Source organism: Siphateles boraxobius, unplaced genomic scaffold, assembly GCF_051911475.1.
Source record: "Siphateles boraxobius isolate OS27281-9 unplaced genomic scaffold, OSU_SipBor_1 13, whole genome shotgun sequence".
NCBI classification, from domain to species: domain Eukaryota; kingdom Metazoa; phylum Chordata; class Actinopteri; order Cypriniformes; family Leuciscidae; genus Siphateles; species Siphateles boraxobius.
In genome coordinates, this window is record NW_027508733.1 from 6,614,710 (window position 1) to 6,638,471 (window position 23,762).

Below are 23,762 nucleotides of genomic sequence, written 5' to 3' on the forward strand. Positions count from 1 at the left end.
TCTCTGATCACTGTTTGGTTCATCTCATACCGACCTACAGGCAGAAACTGAAATCAGCTAAACCTGTAATAAGGACTGTAAAAAGATGGACTAATGAAGCAGAGCAGGATCTACAGGCCTGCTTTGATTGCACTGATTGGACTGTTTTTGAAGCTGCTACCAACGATCTGGATGAGCTCACAGATACTGTAACATCATATATAAGTTTCTGTGAGGATACATGCATTCCTACCAGGACATTCTTATCATTCACTAATGATAAACCATGGTTTACTGGGAAACTCAAACACCTTCGTCATGCCAAAGAGGATGCTTACAGAAGTGGGGATAAAATCTTGTATAACCAGGCCAGAAACAGACTGACAAAGGAGATCAGAGTTGCTAAAAGGAACTACTCTGATAAACTGAAAAAACAGTTTTCATCCAACACCCATCATCAGTCTGGAATGGCCTGAGGAACATCACCAACTACAAGTCACCATCCCCCCGATCTGTGGACAATCAACACCTGGCTGACGATTTAAATTCATTTTACTGCCGGTTTGAAAAGCCCTCATTCACACCACACTCCCGGTCTGATCTGCACTTCACATATTCACCACCACCTCCTGCACTCCCACTCCCCCCCCCCCCTCCTGCCATCCAACCTAAGCTTAAGGTCTGTGTGGAGGACGTGAGCAGAGTCTTCAAAAAACAGAAGACTAGGAAAGCCTCAGGCCCAGACGGCATCTCATCTGCTTGTTTAAAAGCCTGCGCTGACCAACTGGCCCCGGTCTTCACGCAGATCTTCAATAGATCATTGGAGCAGTGTGAAGTTCCCTGCTGCTTCAAACGCTCCACTATCATTCCTGTCCCCAAAAAACCCAAAATCACTGGACTTAATGACTACAGACCTGTCGCTCTCACATCTGTGGTCATGAAGTTGTTTGAAAGACTGGTGCTGGCCCACCTGAAGGACCTCACTGGACCCTTGCTGGATCCCTTTCAGTTTGCTTACAGAGCAAACAGGTCTGTGGATGATGCAGTCAACATGGGACTGCATTATATCCTGCAACATCTCGACAGACCAGGGACTTATGCAAGGATCCTCTTTGTGGACTTCAGTTCGGCCTTCAATACCATCATGCCTGGTCTTCTCACAGCCAAACTGACCCAACTCTCCATGCCATCCTCGATCTGTCAGTGGATCACCAGCTTCCTGACGGACCGGCAGCAGCGAGTGAGACTGGGGAAACACACATCCAAGACACTCACAATCAGCACTGGCGCTCCCCAAGGGTACGTTCTCTCCCCACTGCTCTTCTCCCTGTACACTAATGACTGCACTTCTAAAGACCCCACTGTCAAGCTCCTGAAATTTGCAGACGACACCACTGTCATCGGTCTCATCCGGAACGGTGACGAGTCTGCTTACAGACTGGAGGTTGAACAGCTGGCTGCCTGGTGCAGTTATAACAACCTTGAGCTGAACACGCTCAAAACAGTGGAGATGATCGTGGACTTCAGGAGGAACAGCTCAGCACTCCCCCCACTCACCATCATGAACAGCACTGTGGAAGCAGTGGAGTCATTCAGGTTCCTGGGCACTATCATCTCTCAGGACCTGAAGTGGGACAATCACATTGACTCCACTGTGAAAAAGGCCCAGCAGAGACTGTACTTCCTTCGCCAGCTGAGGAAGTTCAACTTGCCACAGGAGCTGCTGATTCAGTTCTACTCAGCCGTCATTGAGTCTGTCTTGTGCGCTTCCATCACTGTCTGGTTTGGTTCAGCTACCAAATCAGACATCAGGAGACTACAACGGACAGTCCGGACTGCGGAGAGGATTATTGGTGCCCCCCTGCCATCCCTCCAGGACCTGTACTCTTCCAGAGTGAGGAAGAGAGCAGGTAAAATCATCACAGACTCCACTCACCCTGGACACCTCCTGTTTGAACTGTTACCGTCAAGACGGCGACTCAGATCACTGGCCACAAGAACATCTCGGCACAGGAACAGTTTCTTCCCACAGGCCATCTCCCTTCTGAACAGTTAACATATCTCCCAAGGCATATGCCTGTAAGTGCAATACTCCCACTGTTTAGTGCAATATCTTAAAAATTCAGGTGATATTTATATTTATATTTATTCATACTATACAAAATACTGTAAATATGTTCATTATCTGTAAATGTTTATTCTGACAAAACCCAACTGTGACCATATATTTTTATAGTATTCTCATATTTTTTATAATTTTATTTGTAGAATTTGTATTACTATTTGTATTACTATTACTTGTTGTATCTGTATTTGTATATGTGCACTGGAAGCCTCAGTACCAAGGAAAATTCCTTGTGTGTGCAAGCACACTTGGCAATAAAGCTCTTTCTGATTCTGATTCTGATTCATGTTTGTGCCTCACGCTCACAAGCTGATAGTTGATGGACCCCATTGACTTCCATAGTGGGTTTTTTTTTTTTTTTTTCTACTGTGGAAGTCAATGTGGTCCATCAACGGTCTGGTTACCAACATTCGTCAAAATATCAGCAGAAGAAAGAAATTCATACAGGTTTGAAACAACTTTAGGGTGAGTAAATGATGAGAGAAATGAGCATGATGTCAACACACTAACTAACTATGACCACAGTGATTGGCTGATGGGGGAGGAGTCTCTGTCAGGGAAAGAAATATGGTAGAACGAGGTATCATGTTGCCATATTCAAATTAATATTTTAAAATAAAAATGTTACCATATTCAAATAAAGGTTTAATAATGTAGGCTAAGTGCCTCTTAAACGTCTGCATCTCGAGAGATTGCAGAATTCAAGTGACAAATTATGTTTTAATAAACAAATTTCAGGAGGAGCACGTTCAAACGGTCTATATAATCAGCTATATATATATATATATATATATATATATATATATATTGGTAGCTATATATATATATATATATATATATATATATATACAACCGAGAGCCAACTCACCTCGACATGTTTAAAAACCAAAACATTTTACATTTTAAAACATTTGAATATGGAAATATTTTTATTTTAAAACCTTTATTTGAATTCTACAATATTTCTATGATTAAATCACTCACAGAGACTCCCCATCAGCCAATCACTGTGGTCATAGTTAGTAAGAGTGATGACATCATCCATAGGGTCAACCCCGCTCCTTCTCTTATCTTAAGATTTCTCTCGATTCCTGAGTAAAAGCCGGTCTCAGCAGCTTGTGAAGAGGTTGTGAACTCTTAAATAACAACGTTTACTGCCATTTAGGAAAACTCTAGTGGTAAGATAAAATGTTAGGTGAATACGGCTAAGCAAGACTAACCGTAACACCTATTCTAGCAGGTTAAAGTTGTGTTCGTTACTATAGCAACAGTATATAGGCTGTATATTTTTTTTTTTTTTTTTTTTTTTTTATTTATTAAAGTGTCTTGCACTTACATGCCCAGCCCTTAGGCTTAAAAGACACTAATGACATAAAACAAACATAATACACAAAGATGACCATCATACAAAGCACATAGGAAAACAACCATCAAAAAGAAAACTATATCATCATCATTTTCACAGTATAAAAACAAACAAAACAAGTCAAGATACCGTCAATTTAGATCAGGATATAAATTCCTTTGCCTAAGTTTCCACGCCTTTTCCACATATCTAGCTAAACTATAAAATTCATTTTCAAAGAGCCAATTCAACATATCCCCATCCGTCATCCAAAACAAATCAGGCTTTTTATGTTGAATTCTCTCAAACATACCCATTCTTAATTCATGATATAAAGGACAAAAAAACAAAAAATGCCATTCATCCTCAACCACCATTACATCACACAAAACACATAATCTATCCTCTTCTGGGACACCTTTATAGCGCCCCACCTCAATCTGCAGGGGCAACACACCAGCTCTAAGCTGGGCACACAAAGACCTCTGTAACCTAGTTAACCAGCATTTAACATAAGGCTCTGTGGAATATTCATTTTTAAAGTGGACATAACTTCTCAATTTAGGCTTATTTAACACCTGCCATTGCCATTGCTCTTTGTAAGAATTAAACAAAACTTGCCTGACCTGAGATATATCACATTGTAGAGTATTTGTAAATATATACTGTGCTTTTACTGATGAAAGTATTCCAAGGACCTCCATTGACCAAGGATAATTGTGAGCTTTATCCCAATCAAAAACTTTCCGAGTAAGTCTATCTTCAGGTAATCTTATAAAACGATTCCATAATCTTATTAATTCCACCTTTTGTTTCACCATACAAGGCTCCCAACCCATATCTCCCTCTAGCGCAGCTCTAGTAGTGAACCTGTGCACTCCAAGGAAACACCTCAAGGCCCTGCTCTGCAATCTATTACATTCAGGCGCATCTTCAAAGCCCCAGACCCCAGCTGCATAAAACAAAATAGATCCCACCATACTGTCAAACAGCTGGGTAAATGTTGCATAACCTATTTCTGGGCAAAGCTTCAACCTATTTATAACGGCTCCCAGGGCCCTCCCTGCAGACTCAGACAAAACCCTTCTCCCTTCTGAGAATGTATATAGTCATTGTAAATAGGCCTATATATTATACTGTAGTTTAAAGTCACTGGCCAGTAGAAAAGTAATAAGACTTTCATATCATGAAGAGGTGTGTTAATGTTTGGTATAAATAAATATAGTTATTTAGAAAAGTTATTAAGATATCTATATAGGTCATCTATCTAGGCCATCTATCATATCGTTGTTATGTTCAGTAACTTGTGCTTTTATGACAGAATGGATTTCCTCAAAGTGACGATCCTAAACATGATGCAGAACAAAAGGAACTGTGATTGGTTGCGTTAGATGTCAGTCAAACGTCCTCTTGGGTAAATGACCCATTTACTCAAAAACTGATAAATGGGTAATTTTCACATGTACTGTTGTGTGTTGTATGAAGTATTGGAGTATATGTGTTCGGTTGGGTACCTCATTATATTGTGTAGATAGTCTTACATAGTGTAACAAAATCTATTGTGTTTTTTTTTTACTTACATGTTTTAAAGTAAACCATGCACTTTACAAGCATGGCTTGTTTCACTGCTACATTGAGTTAAATTTATACAAACAAAGAGAGAGTGAAATGTATTTGAAACAGAGTACTGCAATCTTCAAATCAGTAAGTACAAATTACTCCACAAACTCTGGCCAAGTTAAATTTACTTATGTTCTTTATTAATTTGACCTAGTTAATTCCATACATTTGACATTTACTTAAAAATATGTGTGCAAAAACGTGCAAAATAAAATTAAGTAGATTTTTTTCATTGAAGAACTAGACCTTTAACACTAGTACACTCGCACACAAACAGGAACTCAAGACACAAAAATACATTTGAACATTTGACCTCTCTTAATTGTTGCTATAAATCTATAACTAATATGCCAGAAATGGTAAAGTTTGATCTTTGCCCAGGACACCCGGATATTATTGCCTGATATTATGTGTATAAATATGACCCATCTTCATTCAATAGATATGACAGTGTTATGGTGTTACACAGGCTCTGGCTCTTCACAAAATCTTCTTCTGAGACTCTGAAGGCAACAATTTAAAAACCAAAGTGAGTTCTGAATAAATGTTGTACCTGAAGTATTTTTGTGCCTTGTCTTTAAGTGCATTGAGAATCGAGTGTGCAGCATATGAGTGCATGCAGACATTTAACTTTTCCTGCTTATTCATTTCAGGTTCATCATGGCAATGCTGAAAAGTTTTCTGCTTCTCTTCATTATCTTCTCCATGGGGAATACAGAAGGTAACAATACATTTATTTAGATGTTGCTATTTAAAAACATTTTGGAAATGTACAATATTCCATTAACTAGTATTTGCATGATTAATAAGGGGTTTACAGGGTATAAAGTACACATATTTTCAGCACATAATCACAAAAACATAAAATAAGATAAATATTGAAACATTCTTTGCAGTGAATAATACAAGCCATGTTAATAGACTGGATGCAGTTGGTTTAGCCAGAAAATGCCCCGCTACATGGATGCAATATGGACTCCGATGCTACAAGTTCATTTCTAATCCGGCTACCTGGATCACAGCAGAGGTAATGTGTTACAACAAGATGATTTGATCACACTTTATATTAGGTGTCTTTAACTACATCTAAAAGACAGCTGTCAAGACATGTGTGCATTGTCAAATGATTAATTTAAACCTGTGGTGAAGTAAATGCTACAAAAAAAAACAAATGTAATTTCTAAATGGAAGTTAGTTCAGGCAAGAATTTAAAAAAAGTAAATTATATATTAGTACTCAATTCAAGCGTGTACAAATTAAACCAAAAATATCAACAATATAAAATTAATAAATCAACTTTTATTATACTGGTGTTCCCATCATGCACTGGGGCATGAATAATTAATAATAAGGCTGATTTTTCACTGTTTTCCAGCTGTATTTACACAGTTTTATCATCGCTTTTGTTGTTAGGTTTAGTAACTTGCCATTTTGTGACATCTGGATTAATTTTCTACTCAAAATGACACAATCACTCAAAAGTTATCTATTAAATTTTAACGGCATTGTGTATTGTGTACTCAGGTTGTATTCAGGTGACATGTTACTTCTATTATATAGTATGATATCTATTCAATATCTATTGTATTATTTATTTTGATGTTTCAAAGTAAAGCATACACTTTAAATGTGTGGTTTAATTCAGTGTTATATTGTCTGAGGAAAAAGTTAATTTTGTTAAATTTACTAAAGTTACTTAAGTAGATGTTACTTAATTCTATATGTGAAATTAAAAAAATCAAATGTTATTAAGTAATATTTACTTAATTACTTCAATTAAATGTCAAACTAATTTTAAGTCCAATAGTGAGTAGATTTTACTTAATAACAGGTTATTTGTTCAGAGCAGTATCAGTCAAATGTACTTAAAATGTGTTAGTGCAAATTGTTACGAGGATTTTATCAAGTAAATCCTACAAATCTATTCCAAGTCATTCCTACAAGGAATGGTATTTTTTATATTAAAACTTTCTTTTCTGCAAATAAATAGTACAGAAAACTGGTACTGATCAAATAATCAATCAGCAGACTTTGTTTGCAAATGTCTAAAATGTTGTCACTTTTGCTTTATGGTAAAAAAAAAAAATTATTTTGTATTGACAATTAAAAAAAAATCTGTCTCTTTAGAAAAACTGTCAAAGTCTTGGTGCGAATCTCGCATCTGTGCGTAATAAACTGGAAAATAATTTCCTGCTGAGTCTGTTGCCTTCTTCCACACGTACTTGGGCTGGTGCTAATGATGCTGTACAAGTAAGTTCAATTGTGTGTCCTAAAGAGACCTATTTGTTTGTCTAAACTAACATTTCTGCTTTAAACAGTGAAGGAAAAGTTTCTAATGAAGAAGGTTTGACTTCAAATCTGAACTTAATTTGCTTCTTCCTGAAGTCTGACAACAGTAGTGCACTCTTTTATTCACTCTCTTCACTCTTTAGGATGGACATTGGTTGTGGAGTGATGGAACTGTGTTTCTGTATACCAACTGGTGCGCTGGACTACCTAACAATTACCAGCGTCCCGAGAACTGTTTGGAGATCAACTATTCCTGTAAGAATGCAGTCTGTTTTTTTTTTTTTTTTATATTTTCAGTTATAATTTACAAACCTACAATTTCACATCATACACTAACTCAATTTGGATTTCACAAAGTTAATCCTAAAGTTACATATTCCATTTTATTTTGATTCTAACAACACTATAATGATCAGAATAACTTATTTCATTATTCCACCTTACAGCTGACCACATTAAAGCAAATCGTTGCTGGAACGACAGGCCCTGTTCAACCTCATTACCCTATATTTGTGCTAAGCACCTGTGAGACCGTCATGCTAATCAGTTACTTTGATTCAACTACATTTACTACATTTTTACGATATTACAAAAATTTCATTCTGAAATAAAATCTTTAATCTCTTTTCCACATCTTCTCTGAAACACTCCTCAAATTAATAAAAGCATTGACAAATCTAATTGTGCATTGTGGACAATCAAATTCATGTATGTAAAAATATAAGTAAATTGTATAGCAAGGTTTGAGGATATGGTTATTATAATGGCATTAAATTATGTCATCATCGGGGACGGGGTTTAAGCTGCACACATTATTCATCATTGGCAAAGAAGACATTTGCATGTTTTCTGGATTATAAGCAGATATGGAACTCATTCTGGGCCCTTTTTGTTTTCTGCGTTATAAAATATAGTTTTTTTGGTGTGAGAAACCTCTGCAAACAAATCAGGGATTGAGTGAATTGTTTGAATGAATCAAACTGAATCCATGAACAATTTTAGACCATTTTCTGAACTGGTTTAATTCGATCAATAGTGATTCATTGGCTATTCTGGCATTGCTAGTTCTGATTCTAAACCGCTGATAGAAAACACAAAGGACATGAGCAGAAAAAACACATTCTCGGGTCGAAAGTAATCTCCAATATCAGAGAAGGATTTATCAGCAATATTTTACTGGGGCACAGTGTGTATTTCAAAAAGAGTCAAGCGACGCCCCAAGATCTATATGGTATAACAAAATTTTATTTGTACATGGTCATCAGTAAATTTTACACTTGCACAAGTAGTTATAACCATTCGGCTTATGTCAAAATGATTTATGACCCTATGATTGACAGGTGGGCGGGGCTAACCTTTGACCTTCCGGAGGATGTTCCGGAGGTCCTTTGATGTAGGGATTAACCTTTGACCTTCCGGAGGGGTTGTTCCGGAGGTCGCTTAATTTAGGGATTAACCTTTGACCTATCGATCGATCAAGTTGACAGTACATTCCGGAGGATGTTCCGGAGGTCCTTTAATGTAGGGATTAACCTTTGACCTATCGATCGATCAAGTTGACAGTTGTCTTTGCCCTATTGACTTTTGTATGATATATGAAGTTGCCAGTTGTCTTTGCCAGTTGTCTTTGCCCCATTGATTTTGACCTATTGACCCCGGGGGGAAATAACTTCTTGGTGTGGGAAATCCCCTCCGTTTCGGGGTGAGAAAATAATTTTTCTAATGTCGCATATAGATTAGAATAGATTAGAATTACAAAAGTAAAATCATCTTACCGTTTCACTATGGTGAAGAATTGGATTAAAGTTGACAGTCTCCGCACTGTGTGTGTGTGTGCGTCTGTCTGTGAGTGTGTGCGTGTCATCCGATATCCTGGCATTCCTGAGCACGCTATATAAATGGGGATAGTGAGAAAATATCTTCCAGTAACTAAAGTTGAAACACATTCTGTTCTTTAAAAGTATATAAATGAAATGTACATTTAGTCATTTACAAATACCTTACACTAAAGTAGATTTGAAAAACATTCATTCCTTTAAAATAAATATCTTACTGATCCAAGTATTTAAAAAATAAAATCATCTCACCGTTTCACTATGGTGAAAAAAGCCCCCATGTGCGTTTCTCTCACACTCCTTGCATTTTGACAGTCTTTGAGCTAAATGTGTGTCTGTGTGACACATGATATCCTGGCATTCCTGGGTATGCTATATAAATGGGTATAGTGAGAAAAATATATTTTTTCTAATAATGCCAAATACCTTACACTAAAGTTGAAAAACATGTAGCCTACATTTAGAAATATAATATTTTTCATACTAACTAAAGTTGAAAAATCATACTGTTCTTTAAAAGTATATAAATGAAATGTACATTTAGTCATTCACAAATATCTTACACTAAAGTTGAAACACATTCTATTCTTTAAAAGTATAGAAAATATTTTTTTTCAAAATAAAAATCATCCTCCATGTTTTAGAGATACATACAGGTTATGAATGGGTTTACAAAAATAAAATCATCTTACTGTTTCAGAGAATTGGGTTAAAGTTGAAAAGTTGAAAAGTTCCCCGAGTGATTCCCTCTCACACTCCTTGCATTTTGACAGTCTTTGAGTTAAATGTGTGTCTGTGTGACACCGGATATCCTGGCATTCCTGAGCACGCTATATAAATGGGTATAGTGAGAAAAAGTTTTTCTAATAATTTCACATATTTTACACTAGAGTTGAAAAACATTGATCTTTAAAATGGTTATAAATTTTAGTCATTTACAAATATCTTACACTAAAGTTGAACACATTCTGTTCTTTAAAAAGTATATAAATGATTATAAAAAATCTTTTAAAAACAAAAATAAAATCATCTTACATTTTAGAGAGTTGAAGAAGTAAATCCCAACACATCATTGTCCATATAACGTATGAATGTATTTACAAAGATGCAATAAGTTTAATGTTTTGATACAAAATATCCCCGAGTGTTTTTCTCCAACACCAGCGTTTTGACACACTGTGATTCAGAGTGGAGGAGGAATGTGTGTGTGTGTGTGTGTGTGTGTGTGTGTGTGTGTGTGTGTGTGTGTGTGTGTGTGTGTGTGTGTGTGTGTGTGTGTGTGTGTGTGTGTGAGTGTTCAGCCAGCAGTATGAGACGTTGAGGATGTTTTGTTAGTGTTAATCTTAAAAGTTAATGTTAAAAATAAAAGATAATTTAAATTCAATTCAATGAATTATTTAAAGTCTTAATAAAAACGTTGTAATACAGTCGTATCTTCTATTTATCTTTTGAAGATTACTGTAATGATTTTATTTAACGGTGACCTAAAGTATAATTTTTATTAATATAGCCATAATGATTTTTGTACTGTAACAGCATATTTAATCCCGTACACAAACACGACCATCACAGAAAACAACATCTTTACATTGTTTTTACATACATTGCACTCACACTAACTCAGTTCCATAAATTAACTAATCTCCATATTTAAATTAAATGATTATAAATATAGAATAATAACAAGTATGTTACTAAAATGAATTCAAACAATTTAAACATAGTTTTAGCTAAATGAATTTATATAAAAAAGTATATAAAATTACCTTACATTTTCATAGTGCCGAAGATGTAGTTCTTTATGCAATGATAAAAACAATCCAAAGTCATAAACAAAGCCCTCCTGGTTCCTTCAGTGATAAACTACAGGGTGAAATGAATGCATGACCCCCGAGATACAGGACAGATGAGCCTCTGGGACACAATTTCATAGCATATGTAAAGTTAGTCTGCTTTCCAAAGTTTTATTCATACTAAATTCATTTCAAAATCTTAAAAGCTTAAATTAGATCTTTTAAAATTAAAAGACTGTTTAAATCAAAGCTTTAACGTTTTATTAAAATTGTATCTTCTATTTATTTTCTTAGAAGACTTATGTATGATATAAATGATTTTACATAAATTTAACCTAAGCTATTATTTTTACTAAAGCGTCTGTTCAAAAAATAAAGCAAAAACCGTACTTTGGTATCTTAGACAAAAATATTTCAAACAGTATTTTTTGTCCATGCCGCATGAAACATGTTGTCAAAGTTTGTCACAATGTTTTTTTGTAGTTGTTGTTTTTTTGTTTTTAAGAAATCCCAGGACTCTACATTGCTCTTATTTAGATTAAGTTGTATCATTTAGAAAACCACTGTACATTTTCAGAGACGCGATGTACCTTTTTGGTCCATCACACAGCATATTTAATTTTACTCCTCTTAATTCAAAGCATGATCTTACTTTTTCTATGGTAGCTACATGATCTATTGCACGTATAAGGTGTATATCATTTTTTACTTTTCTTGTATCTCCCAAACTATCCTTAATCAGTGTGGAAACACACAGGGTGAAACCCTTTACTGAGAATATACTATCGGTTATCTACTCAAAATATATGTAGAACTTTAAAATGTTAGCATTTGTTGATGCGACAGTTTGTCTGTAGGCTGCATGAACAGCCTTTGGGAGAGCAGCTGATGATACTATATAGCAGGAAAACATGCCCTTTGACCTCCTCCATTTTGGAGGCTTTTTGTTAAAGACCCAACAATTTAGTCCTTAAGCGGCTATAGTAATTTATTGCCATGTGTAACCTGAAAAAAAAAAAAAAAAAAAAAAAACTGAAAGAACATTGTGGACACGCAGCTCTGACGTTTTCCAAGAGTATTTTGCCCAGCCTCTTCTTTATAAAAAGTCAAGACAAATCATTTCTGGACCAAAAACTTTTGCACCCTCACTCCTCTTACCACCTCATCAAAAGACATGTCTAAAAGTGAGTATTGTCTCTATAATTCATTTATGCTACGGTGTTTTATTTAAAAAGATTGTTTATACATAAGGAAAAGACGGTATAATTCATTAGTGTTTTAAACGTACTATTGCTGTTTAGCTTACCCTCTAGCATGCTTTGTTGCTCTTACACATTGTTATATGTTCTATATCAAATGTTTTTGGCATCATATATGTTTCAGAAATATATATATATATATATATATATATATATATATTTCCCCCCCATCCAAGCACATTTTACTGTAGTTGGCCGCTGCGGGGTTTCCATAAAGGACTTTTAAAATAAATGTTTTGGTTTTTATTCAGTTTTAAATCTTATTTAGATTATTTGAGTCAAACATGGTTATATGTGCATAGGCCTATTTAATTATTTAATCTGTATTTTATTCCTCTTCAGTTACTTACTTTTTAAATTTCGGTAGGCTACTTTTTAATTCTTCCTTTACTTTGTCTTTGATTTTAACTTTTAGCACTTTGCATGATAAAATTGTTTAAAATGTAAGCTGTAAATATGAATGGCACAATGTGATAACCAAAATATATAAAAGTTAAGTCAAAGCTATTTATATAGCCTAGCGTTTTTCACATTCTCATAATTTAGTTATACATTCTGACGCTGGGACACTGTCAAGCGTCTTCTTTCACATGGTTCAATATTTATGATATTATGCTCCCCTGAATGGAAAAGAACTGTAAACTTCATCATTGTACTGTAATGAACTGCGTTACTGCCTATAGGATGATTGCATGATTTTTTCCATTTAAAATAACATGGTCTTTCCTTTTCTCTCTCTCTCTAGAGACAGCAAACACTGCAGGACAACCGGACATCCAAGTAACATGTTAGTGTGGTTTATATTTATTTTTAATGAGAAACATTATAGAGTGCAACAGGCGTTTTCTGGAAGTAAAAACACTTCCGGTAACCAGCGACTGTGAAAAAGGGGGCAGGTACTCTATTGGGTGTATAATGAACAATTAACAGATGAAATGACAGATATTTTATGTAAACAGGCAAAATCTCTTCATCTGATGGTGGCCATGTGTTTTCGCCTATCATAACTGGTTTAACTCATGGCTCCTCCTTTGAGATCAACATAACTTCTGACGAATCAAGTGTACCGGCACATTGTAAGTGTAATAAAACAGTTTCGCCTATGTATTAAATTAATCTTAATTAAGCAGTCCGAGTTAACTATTTGGGACCAATTGGAAATTTACATTCTGATCTAACAGCGTCATGTACAAATTTGTCATGCTCCTGGATTATTTTACTATACTACATTAGCCTTTTATTTACTGATGATTTTATCAAAGCGACGAATTAACTCAATTCATGGTTGTAATAATAAAATAAATGAACAATTGACAGATGAACTGACAGATATTTTATGTAAACAGGCAAAATCTCTTCATCTGATGGCGGCCATGTGTTTTCGCCTATCATAACTGATTTAACTCATGGCTCCCCCTTTGAGATCAACATAACTTCTGACGAATCAAATGTACCGGCAAATTGTAAGTGTGATGCATGAAAAACTATTAAAACTGTTTTTCGCCTATGTAATGTATAAAATTAATCTTAATTAAGCAGTCCGAGTTAACTATTTGGGACCAATTTTAAGGAAAGTTACATTCTGATCTAACAGTATCATGTACAAATTTGAAATATTTTGGTACTATTGAATCAAGTTAAGTCATGATGAATTTATCTTATCTGGTGTCATGCTCCTGGATTATTCAGAATTGTAACTATAGCCTTTTATTTTACGGCACTTATTTATTTTACTACAGATTTTATCAAAGCCAAATACTGTCCAAAAGGGGCGACTGGGAAAGAAGAGAAACAGGTCAATACAAGGTTAGATTCAATCTTTATATTCTTTCCCCATTTTGCCTTCATTTTCCTTTTCCTGTTTTAATTTTTCTATTTTTATATTCTCAGATCATCAAGGGTTTCTGAAAGCAAACACCAGTCAGTTGGTTGAAAATATGAAGAACATTGATCCAATCATTGACGATCTTGACTTGCACAATGAATCAGTTGCAAATGTGTGAGCGAATCCAACACGCCGGATGAAGATGAGGGAACTGCTGGACTGTGTGATGAAGATGAGGGAACTGCTTGACTGTGTGAATTGTGAAAGCATTGCCAAGGAGCTGGTCAATGCTTTGTGCAAGCCCATCATCAAAATGTTTTAACATATCGTAAATTTCAATTGTTTGATAAATTATCTAACGATTATACCTAACTATCAGCAGTTATATGTGAAACGAGCTCAGTCGCATTAGAGATGGATTCTTGTTTATATTGAACCGCATGTTTAACAGCTCTAGGGTTCTTAAATTGTTTACCGCGGTTTCATTTTGAACAACACTATCGTAACACTTATCGTATCGCCGGGTGTGATTGTAATGTTTTGTATGGTGTTTTTCTTTACACTTTCCCCCTGGATATCTGGTTCCTACAGTTAGCGGTAATGTTAGTCAACTCTATGTCTTCTCTTTGTTCATATTTGACAGTATTCGCATGAATTGGCGTGATTTAATAAAATGACGGTTTAAACCATCATCTTCGCTTGAGACATTTACATTATATTTTATGGTTTACAGTATATTTTACGGTATTTTACAGTATATTATACCATCCTAGTTTTAAATAGCGCTTAAATGTATATTTTACCCCTTTATGCGGCTACAGAACACCGCACAAGGATCTCTGAAATGTTTTTTGTGTAAAACATCTATGTAGATCTATCTATGTTTTTAAAAATACACCGAAACAAAGAATGAGTTTAGTTGAATCAGGTTAACATTCTTAATTTAGTCCAAAACTATTAAGTTCAAATAATCCAATTGTTTCGTTTATTTAGGGATAGTGTTCAACAACCTTTACAAATATATCTAATAAGATAACCTTTTACAAAATCTTTACTCGGTAAAGACTCTTATTGGTTTTGTCGCATCCAATGCATCCCCAAAGTAGTTGTTTTTATAATGATTAAAACCGCTTTAATTATTATTATCATGGTCTACACTTTATGGTAAAACACTAACATATCAGAAACTCTTTTAAATATAAACATTAACATGTTTTTATCTTGCTGTTAAAACACATAAATAACGTTTTATTTCAAATGTACACCCCTATACAGCATGATGGGATGGGGAAATCCACAGGCTCACTGAAATATTTAATCTCTGAAATATTCTCATCTAGTATTTATTCATTAAATTATTAATGCGCAAGAATCAAGACTTATAATACCATTTTATTATAAAATTGTGAAACTCCAAAGCTCCGACACGGTCGCAAAGAATGATGAGTTAAGCGGTACAATCTTTTATTTCAACAGTATTTTTCTTTACAAAATGATGATAGACCGACATTAAATATACATAAAGTAGACAATAACTCCATTTACTTAAGTAATTTTTTTTGGTTTACTTAACTGAAACAGGTTCTTTGAATGAGAAAACAAATATAACGGTGTTCAATGAAAAATATTTTTTAAATAAACTGAACAGTACCGTAAAATAATTTTCGGCTGAATTCTCTCGGACGACATGCAGGTCATGGTTATTTACGGCGTCCTGATGACGACCCCCACCGTACACACCATGGGTGCGAGGGCGGACCCCAATCGCATGGGTTAATAAACTCTACACAGAGTTTCGACGTTTTCGACGAAACCCCGTTTCGACGCTACGGACTTATGCTTCAACGACGTCGGATTCGATATCGTAAAAAACGCGACTGCGGGGGTACTACAACATCTCATTGATCAAAAGTGGAAGGAATTGATCAGATGTTCCTGTTTGTCTGAGCATTTGGCATTTGTCAAAAACACAAGCTTCCGAGCGTTAAAGCACTAGGCCTGGACGATTGTGCTGCAAGGACTCGCTCAAGAGATTCCGGAAACTTTCACCATCAAACAGTTTCGTATTTGAAAATCTAAAAACCTCTGAGATGGCGACGCAAAAGCTGACGGAGAACAACTGCCCGTCGAGTTCCGGCGATGCGGGACACATGTATCATCCGGTGTGTGAGTGCTCCACGGGGAAAGAGTGTCGTTTAAGGGCCACGTTAGACTCTATGTTTAAAGATCATTTTAGAGACCAGATGGTTTACTTGATGGACAGTATCATCGATGCTGCGTGCGATAGGAAAACCGATTGTGAGCGGGACACCAAACGTGTCACAAATCTCAAAAAAGAAATGGATGTCATAAGAGGGTTGGTGGGGACATGGACCGATGTGACGCCCATGTTTTTTAACACCCTAGAGCCGACAGGCGTAATCCTCAGAAAAGTTCTGGATGTGATGTATGCATCTAGTCACGAATTCGCGGTCGATGAACTACTCGTTATGTTTACGTTTGTAACAGATCTCTGTGCGTCACTGGCATCAAAAAATGCCAAAACAGATCTTGGCGAAATAGTTGAAGGCCTCGTCAACTATACCCTAGACCAAGACATGGTAGCGTGCCGAGACTTTCTATTCTGGTTGGATCATAAATAAATGGAGTTATTGTCTACTTTATGTATATTTAATGTCGGTCTATCATCATTTTGTAAAGAAAAATACTGTTGAAATAAAAGATTGTACCGCTTAACTCATCATTCTTTGCGACCGTGTCGGAGCTTTGGAGTTTCACAATTTTATAATAAAATGGTATTATAAGTCTTGATTCTTGCGCATTAATAATTTAATGAATAAATACTAGATGAGAATATTTCAGAGATTAAATATTTCAGTGAGCCTGTGGATTTCCCCATCCCATCATGCTGTATAGGGGTGTACATTTGAAATAAAACGTTATTTATGTGTTTTAACAGCAAGATAAAAACATGTTAATGTTTATATTTAAAAGAGTTTCTGATATGTTAGTGTTTTACCATAAAGTGTAGACCATGATAATAATAATTAAAGCGGTTTTAATCATTATAAAAACAACTACTTTGGGGATGCATTGGATGCGACAAAACCAATAAGAGTCTTTACCGAGTAAAGATTTTGTAAAAGGTTATCTTATTAGATATATTTGTAAAGGTTGTTGAACACTATCCCTAAATAAACGAAACAATTGGATTATTTGAACTTAATAGTTTTGGACTAAATTAAGAATGTTAACCTGATTCAACTAAACTCATTCTTTGTTTCGGTGTATTTTTAAAAACATAGATAGATCTACATAGATGTTTTACACAAAAAACATTTCAGAGATCCTTGTGCGGTGTTCTGTAGCCGCATAAAGGGGTAAAATATACATTTAAGCGCTATTTAAAACTAGGATGGTATAATATACTGTAAAATACCGTAAAATATACTGTAAACCATAAAATATAATGTAAATGTCTCAAGCGAAGATGATGGTTTAAACCGTCATTTTATTAAATCACGCCAATTCATGCGAATACTGTCAAATATGAACAAAGAGAAGACATAGAGTTGACTAACATTACCGCTAACTGTAGGAACCAGATATCCAGGGGGAAAGTGTAAAGAAAAACACCATACAAAACATTACAATCACACCCGGCGATACGATAAGTGTTACGATAGTGTTGTTCAAAATGAAACCGCGGTAAACAATTTAAGAACCCTAGAGCTGTTAAACATGCGGTTCAATATAAACAAGAATCCATCTCTAATGCGACTGAGCTCGTTTCACATATAACTGCTGATAGTTAGGTATAATCGTTAGATAATTTATCAAACAATTGAAATTTACGATATGTTAAAACATTTTGATGATGGGCTTGCACAAAGCATTGACCAGCTCCTTGGCAATGCTTTCACAATTCACACAGTCAAGCAGTTCCCTCATCTTCATCACACAGTCCAGCAGTTCCCTCATCTTCATCCGGCGTGTTGGATTCGCTCACACATTTGCAACTGATTCATTGTGCAAGTCAAGATCGTCAATGATTGGATCAATGTTCTTCATATTTTCAACCAACTGACTGGTGTTTGCTTTCAGAAACCCTTGATGATCTGAGAATATAAAAATAGAAAAATTAAAACAGGAAAAGGAAAATGAAGGCAAAATGGGGAAAGAATATAAAGATTGAATCTAACCTTGTATTGACCTGTTTCTCTTCTTTCCCAGTCGCCCCTTTTGGACAGTATTTGGCTTTGATAAAATCTGTAGTAAAATAAATAAGTGCCGTAAAATAAAAGGCTATAGTTACAATTCTGAATAATCCAGGAGCATGACACCAGATAAGATAAATTCATCATGACTTAACTTGATTCAATAGTACCAAAATATTTCAAATTTGTACATGATACTGTTAGATCAGAATGTAACTTTCCTTAAAATTGGTCCCAAATAGTTAACTCGGACTGCTTAATTAAGATTAATTTTATACATTACATAGGCGAAAAACAGTTTTAATAGTTTTTCATGCATCACACTTACAATTTGCCGGTACATTTGATTCGTCAGAAGTTATGTTGATCTCAAAGGGGGAGCCATGAGTTAAATCAGTTATGATAGGCGAAAACACATGGCCGCCATCAGATGAAGAGATTTTGCCTGTTTACATAAAATATCTGTCAGTTCATCTGTCAATTGTTCATTTATTTTATTATTACAACCATGAATTGAGTTAATTCGTCGCTTTGATAAAATTATCAGTAAATAAAAGGCTAATGTAGTATAGTAAAATAATCCAGGAGCATGACAAATTTGTACATGACGCTGTTAGATCAGAATGTAAATTTCCAATTGGTCCCAAATAGTTAACTCGGACTGCTTAATTAAGATTAATTTAATACATAGGCGAAACTGTTTTATTACACTTACAATGTGCCGGTACACTTGATTCGTCAGAAGTTATGTTGATCTCAAAGGAGGAGCCATGAGTTAAACCAGTTATGATAGGCGAAAACACATGGCCACCATCAGATGAAGAGATTTTGCCTGTTTACATAAAATATCTGTCATTTCATCTGTTAATTGTTCATTATACACCCAATAGAGTACCTGCCCCCTTTTTCACAGTCGCTGGTTACCGGAAGTGTTTTTACTTCCAGAAAACGCCTGTTGCACTCTATAATGTTTCTCATTAAAAATAAATATAAACCACACTAACATGTTACTTGGATGTCCGGTTGTCCTGCAGTGTTTGCTGTCTCTAGAGAGAGAGAGAAAAGGAAAGACCATGTTATTTTAAATGGAAAAAATCATGCAATCATCCTATAGGCAGTAACGCAGTTCATTACAGTACAATGATGAAGTTTACAGTTCTTTTCCATTCAGGGGAGCATAATATCATAAATATTGAACCATGTGAAAGAAGACGCTTGACAGTGTCCCAGCGTCAGAATGTATAACTAAATTATGAGAATGTGAAAAACGCTAGGCTATATAAATAGCTTTGACTTAACTTTTATATATTTTGGTTATCACATTGTGCCATTCATATTTACAGCTTACATTTTAAACAATTTTATCATGCAAAGTGCTAAAAGTTAAAATCAAAGACAAAGTAAAGGAAGAATTAAAAAGTAGCCTACCGAAATTTAAAAAGTAAGTAACTGAAGAGGAATAAAATACAGATTAAATAATTAAATAGGCCTATGCACATATAACCATGTTTGACTCAAATAATCTAAATAAGATTTAAAACTGAATAAAAACCAAAACATTTATTTTAAAAGTCCTTTATGGAAACCCCGCAGCGGCCAACTACAGTAAAATGTGCTTGGATGGGGGGGAAATATATATATATATATATATATATATATATATATATATATTTCTGAAACATATATGATGCCAAAAACATTTGATATAGAACATATAACAATGTGTAAGAGCAACAAAGCATGCTAGAGGGTAAGCTAAACAGCAATAGTACGTTTAAAACACTAATGAATTATACCGTCTTTTCCTTATGTATAAACAATCTTTTTAAATAAAACACCGTAGCATAAATGAATTATAGAGACAATACTCACTTTTAGACATGTCTTTTGATGAGGTGGTAAGAGGAGTGAGGGTGCAAAAGTTTTTGGTCCAGAAATGATTTGTCTTGACTTTTTATAAAGAAGAGGCTGGGCAAAATACTCTTGGAAAACGTCAGAGCTGCGTGTCCACAATGTTCTTTCAGTTTTTTTTTTTTTTTTTTTTTTTTTCAGGTTACACATGGCAATAAATTACTATAGCCGCTTAAGGACTAAATTGTTGGGTCTTTAACAAAAAGCCTCCAAAATGGAGGAGGTCAAAGGGCATGTTTTCCTGCTATATAGTATCATCAGCTGCTCTCCCAAAGGCTGTTCATGCAGCCTACAGACAAACTGTCGCATCAACAAATGCTAACATTTTAAAGTTCTACATATATTTTGAGTAGATAACCGATAGTATATTCTCAGTAAAGGGTTTCACCCTGTGTGTTTCCACACTGATTAAGGATAGTTTGGGAGATACAAGAAAAGTAAAAAATGATATACACCTTATACGTGCAATAGATCATGTAGCTACCATAGAAAAAGTAAGATCATGCTTTGAATTAAGAGGAGTAAAATTAAATATGCTGTGTGATGGACCAAAAAGGTACATCGCGTCTCTGAAAATGTACAGTGGTTTTCTAAATGATACAACTTAATCTAAATAAGAGCAATGTAGAGTCCTGGGATTTCTTAAAAACAAAAAAACAACAACTACAAAAAAACATTGTGACAAACTTTGACAACATGTTTCATGCGGCATGGACAAAAAATACTGTTTGAAATATTTTTGTCTAAGATACCAAAGTACGGTTTTTGCTTTATTTTTTGAACAGACGCTTTAGTAAAAATAATAGCTTAGGTTAAATTTATGTAAAATCATTTATATCATACATAAGTCTTCTAAGAAAATAAATAGAAGATACAATTTTAATAAAACGTTAAAGCTTTGATTTAAACAGTCTTTTAATTTTAAAAGATCTAATTTAAGCTTTTAAGATTTTGAAATGAATTTAGTATGAATAAAACTTTGGAAAGCAGACTAACTTTACATATGCTACGAAATTGTGTCCCAGAGGCTCATCTGTCCTGTATCTCGGGGGTCATGCATTCATTTCACCCTGTAGTTTATCACTGAAGGAACCAGGAGGGCTTTGTTTATGACTTTGGATTGTTTTTATCATTGCATAAAGAACTACATCTTCGGCACTATGAAAATGTAAGGTAATTTTATATACTTTTTTATATAAATTCATTTAGCTAAAACTATGTTTAAATTGTTTGAATTCATTTTAGTAACATACTTGTTATTATTCTATATTTATAATCATTTAATTTAAATATGGAGATTAGTTAATTTATGGAACTGAGTTAGTGTGAGTGCAATGTATGTAAAAACAATGTAAAGATGTTGTTTTCTGTGATGGTCGTGTTTGTGTACGGGATTAAATATGCTGTTACAGTACAAAAATCATCATGGCTATATTAATAAAAATTATACTTTAGGTCACCGTTAAATAAAATCATTACAGTAATCTTCAAAAGATAAATAGAAGATACGACTGTATTACAACGTTTTTATTAAGACTTTAAATAATTCATTGAATTGAATTTAAATTATCTTTTATTTTTAACATTAACTTTTAAGATTAACACTAACAAAACATCCTCAACGTCTCATACTGCTGGCTGAACACTCACACACACACACACACACACACACACACACACACACACACACACACACACACACACACACACACACACACACACACACACACACACACACACACACACACACACACACATTCCTCCTCCACTCTGAATCACAGTGTGTCAAAACGCTGGTGTTGGAGAAAAACACTCGGGGATATTTTGTATCAAAACATTAAACTTATTGCATCTTTGTAAATACATTCATACGTTATATGGACAATGATGTGTTGGGATTTACTTCTTCAACTCTCTAAAATGTAAGATGATTTTATTTTTGTTTTTAAAAGATTTTTTATAATCATTTATATACTTTTTAAAGAACAGAATGTGTTCAACTTTAGTGTAAGATATTTGTAAATGACTAAAATTTATAACCATTTTAAAGATCAATGTTTTTCAACTCTAGTGTAAAATATGTGAAATTATTAGAAAAACTTTTTCTCACTATACCCATTTATATAGCGTGCTCAGGAATGCCAGGATATCCGGTGTCACACAGACACACATTTAACTCAAAGACTGTCAAAATGCAAGGAGTGTGAGAGGGAATCACTCGGGGAACTTTTCAACTTTTCAACTTTAACCCAATTCTCTGAAACAGTAAGATGATTTTATTTTTGTAAACCCATTCATAACCTGTATGTATCTCTAAAACATGGAGGATGATTTTTATTTTGAAAAAAAATATTTTCTATACTTTTAAAGAATAGAATGTGTTTCAACTTTAGTGTAAGATATTTGTGAATGACTAAATGTACATTTCATTTATATACTTTTAAAGAACAGTATGATTTTTCAACTTTAGTTAGTATGAAAAATATTATATTTCTAAATGTAGGCTACATGTTTTTCAACTTTAGTGTAAGGTATTTGGCATTATTAGAAAAAATATATTTTTCTCACTATACCCATTTATATAGCATACCCAGGAATGCCAGGATATCATGTGTCACACAGACACACATTTAGCTCAAAGACTGTCAAAATGCAAGGAGTGTGAGAGAAACGCACATGGGGGCTTTTTTCACCATAGTGAAACGGTGAGATGATTTTATTTTTTAAATACTTGGATCAGTAAGATATTTATTTTAAAGGAATGAATGTTTTTCAAATCTACTTTAGTGTAAGGTATTTGTAAATGACTAAATGTACATTTCATTTATATACTTTTAAAGAACAGAATGTGTTTCAACTTTAGTTACTGGAAGATATTTTCTCACTATCCCCATTTATATAGCGTGCTCAGGAATGCCAGGATATCGGATGACACGCACACACTCACAGACAGACGCACACACACACACAGTGCGGAGACTGTCAACTTTAATCCAATTCTTCACCATAGTGAAACGGTAAGATGATTTTACTTTTGTAATTCTAATCTATTCTAATCTATATGCGACATTAGAAAAATTATTTTCTCACCCCGACACGGAGGGGATTTCCCACACCAAGAAGTTATTTCCCCCCGGGGTCAATAGGTCAAAATCAATGGGGCAAAGACAACTGGCAAAGACAACTGGCAACTTCATATATCATACAAAAGTCAATAGGGCAAAGACAACTGTCAACTTGATCGATCGATAGGTCAAAGGTTAATCCCTACATTAAAGGACCTCCGGAACATCCTCCGGAATGTACTGTCAACTTGATCGATCGATAGGTCAAAGGTTAATCCCTAAATTAAGCGACCTCCGGAACAACCCCTCCGGAAGGTCAAAGGTTAATCCCTACATCAAAGGACCTCCGGAACATCCTCCGGAAGGTCAAAGGTTAGCCCCGCCCACCTGTCAATCATAGGGTCATAAATCATTTTGACATAAGCCGAATGGTTATAACTACTTGCACAATTATTTCTTCAATTTATTATCTTCGAAATGTGGGTGATTTCAGTGAACA

At 34.7% G+C, this 23,762-nt stretch overlaps 2 protein-coding genes and 1 long non-coding RNA gene across 3 annotated transcripts in view; 2 read left to right on the forward strand and 1 right to left on the reverse strand.

The window, feature by feature from the left end:
* LOC143736302 (ladderlectin-like) overlaps nucleotides 1-7,364 on the forward strand; it is a 30,324-nt gene extending 22,960 nt beyond the window's left edge. The window contains exons 2-4 of the mRNA XM_077227044.1: nucleotides 5,723-5,790; nucleotides 5,966-6,096; nucleotides 7,197-7,364. Coding sequence (XP_077083159.1) covers nucleotides 5,730-5,790; nucleotides 5,966-6,096; nucleotides 7,197-7,364 — 360 coding nt within the window. The 5' untranslated portion in view covers nucleotides 5,723-5,729. The remainder of the gene's footprint in view (nucleotides 1-5,722; nucleotides 5,791-5,965; nucleotides 6,097-7,196) is intronic.
* LOC143735322 (ladderlectin-like) overlaps nucleotides 1-23,762 on the forward strand; it is a 242,472-nt gene that overhangs the window by 22,786 nt on the left and 195,924 nt on the right. Inside the window, exon 4 of the mRNA XM_077225476.1 lies at nucleotides 7,502-7,613. Coding sequence (XP_077081591.1) covers nucleotides 7,502-7,613 — 112 coding nt within the window. The remainder of the gene's footprint in view (nucleotides 1-7,501; nucleotides 7,614-23,762) is intronic.
* LOC143735383 (uncharacterized) lies at nucleotides 18,051-18,726 on the reverse strand. The gene is made up of 3 exons (XR_013203148.1): nucleotides 18,616-18,726; nucleotides 18,273-18,339; nucleotides 18,051-18,188 (listed from the first exon to the last, which is right to left on the reverse strand). It is a non-coding gene; the product is annotated as an uncharacterized LOC143735383 (long non-coding RNA).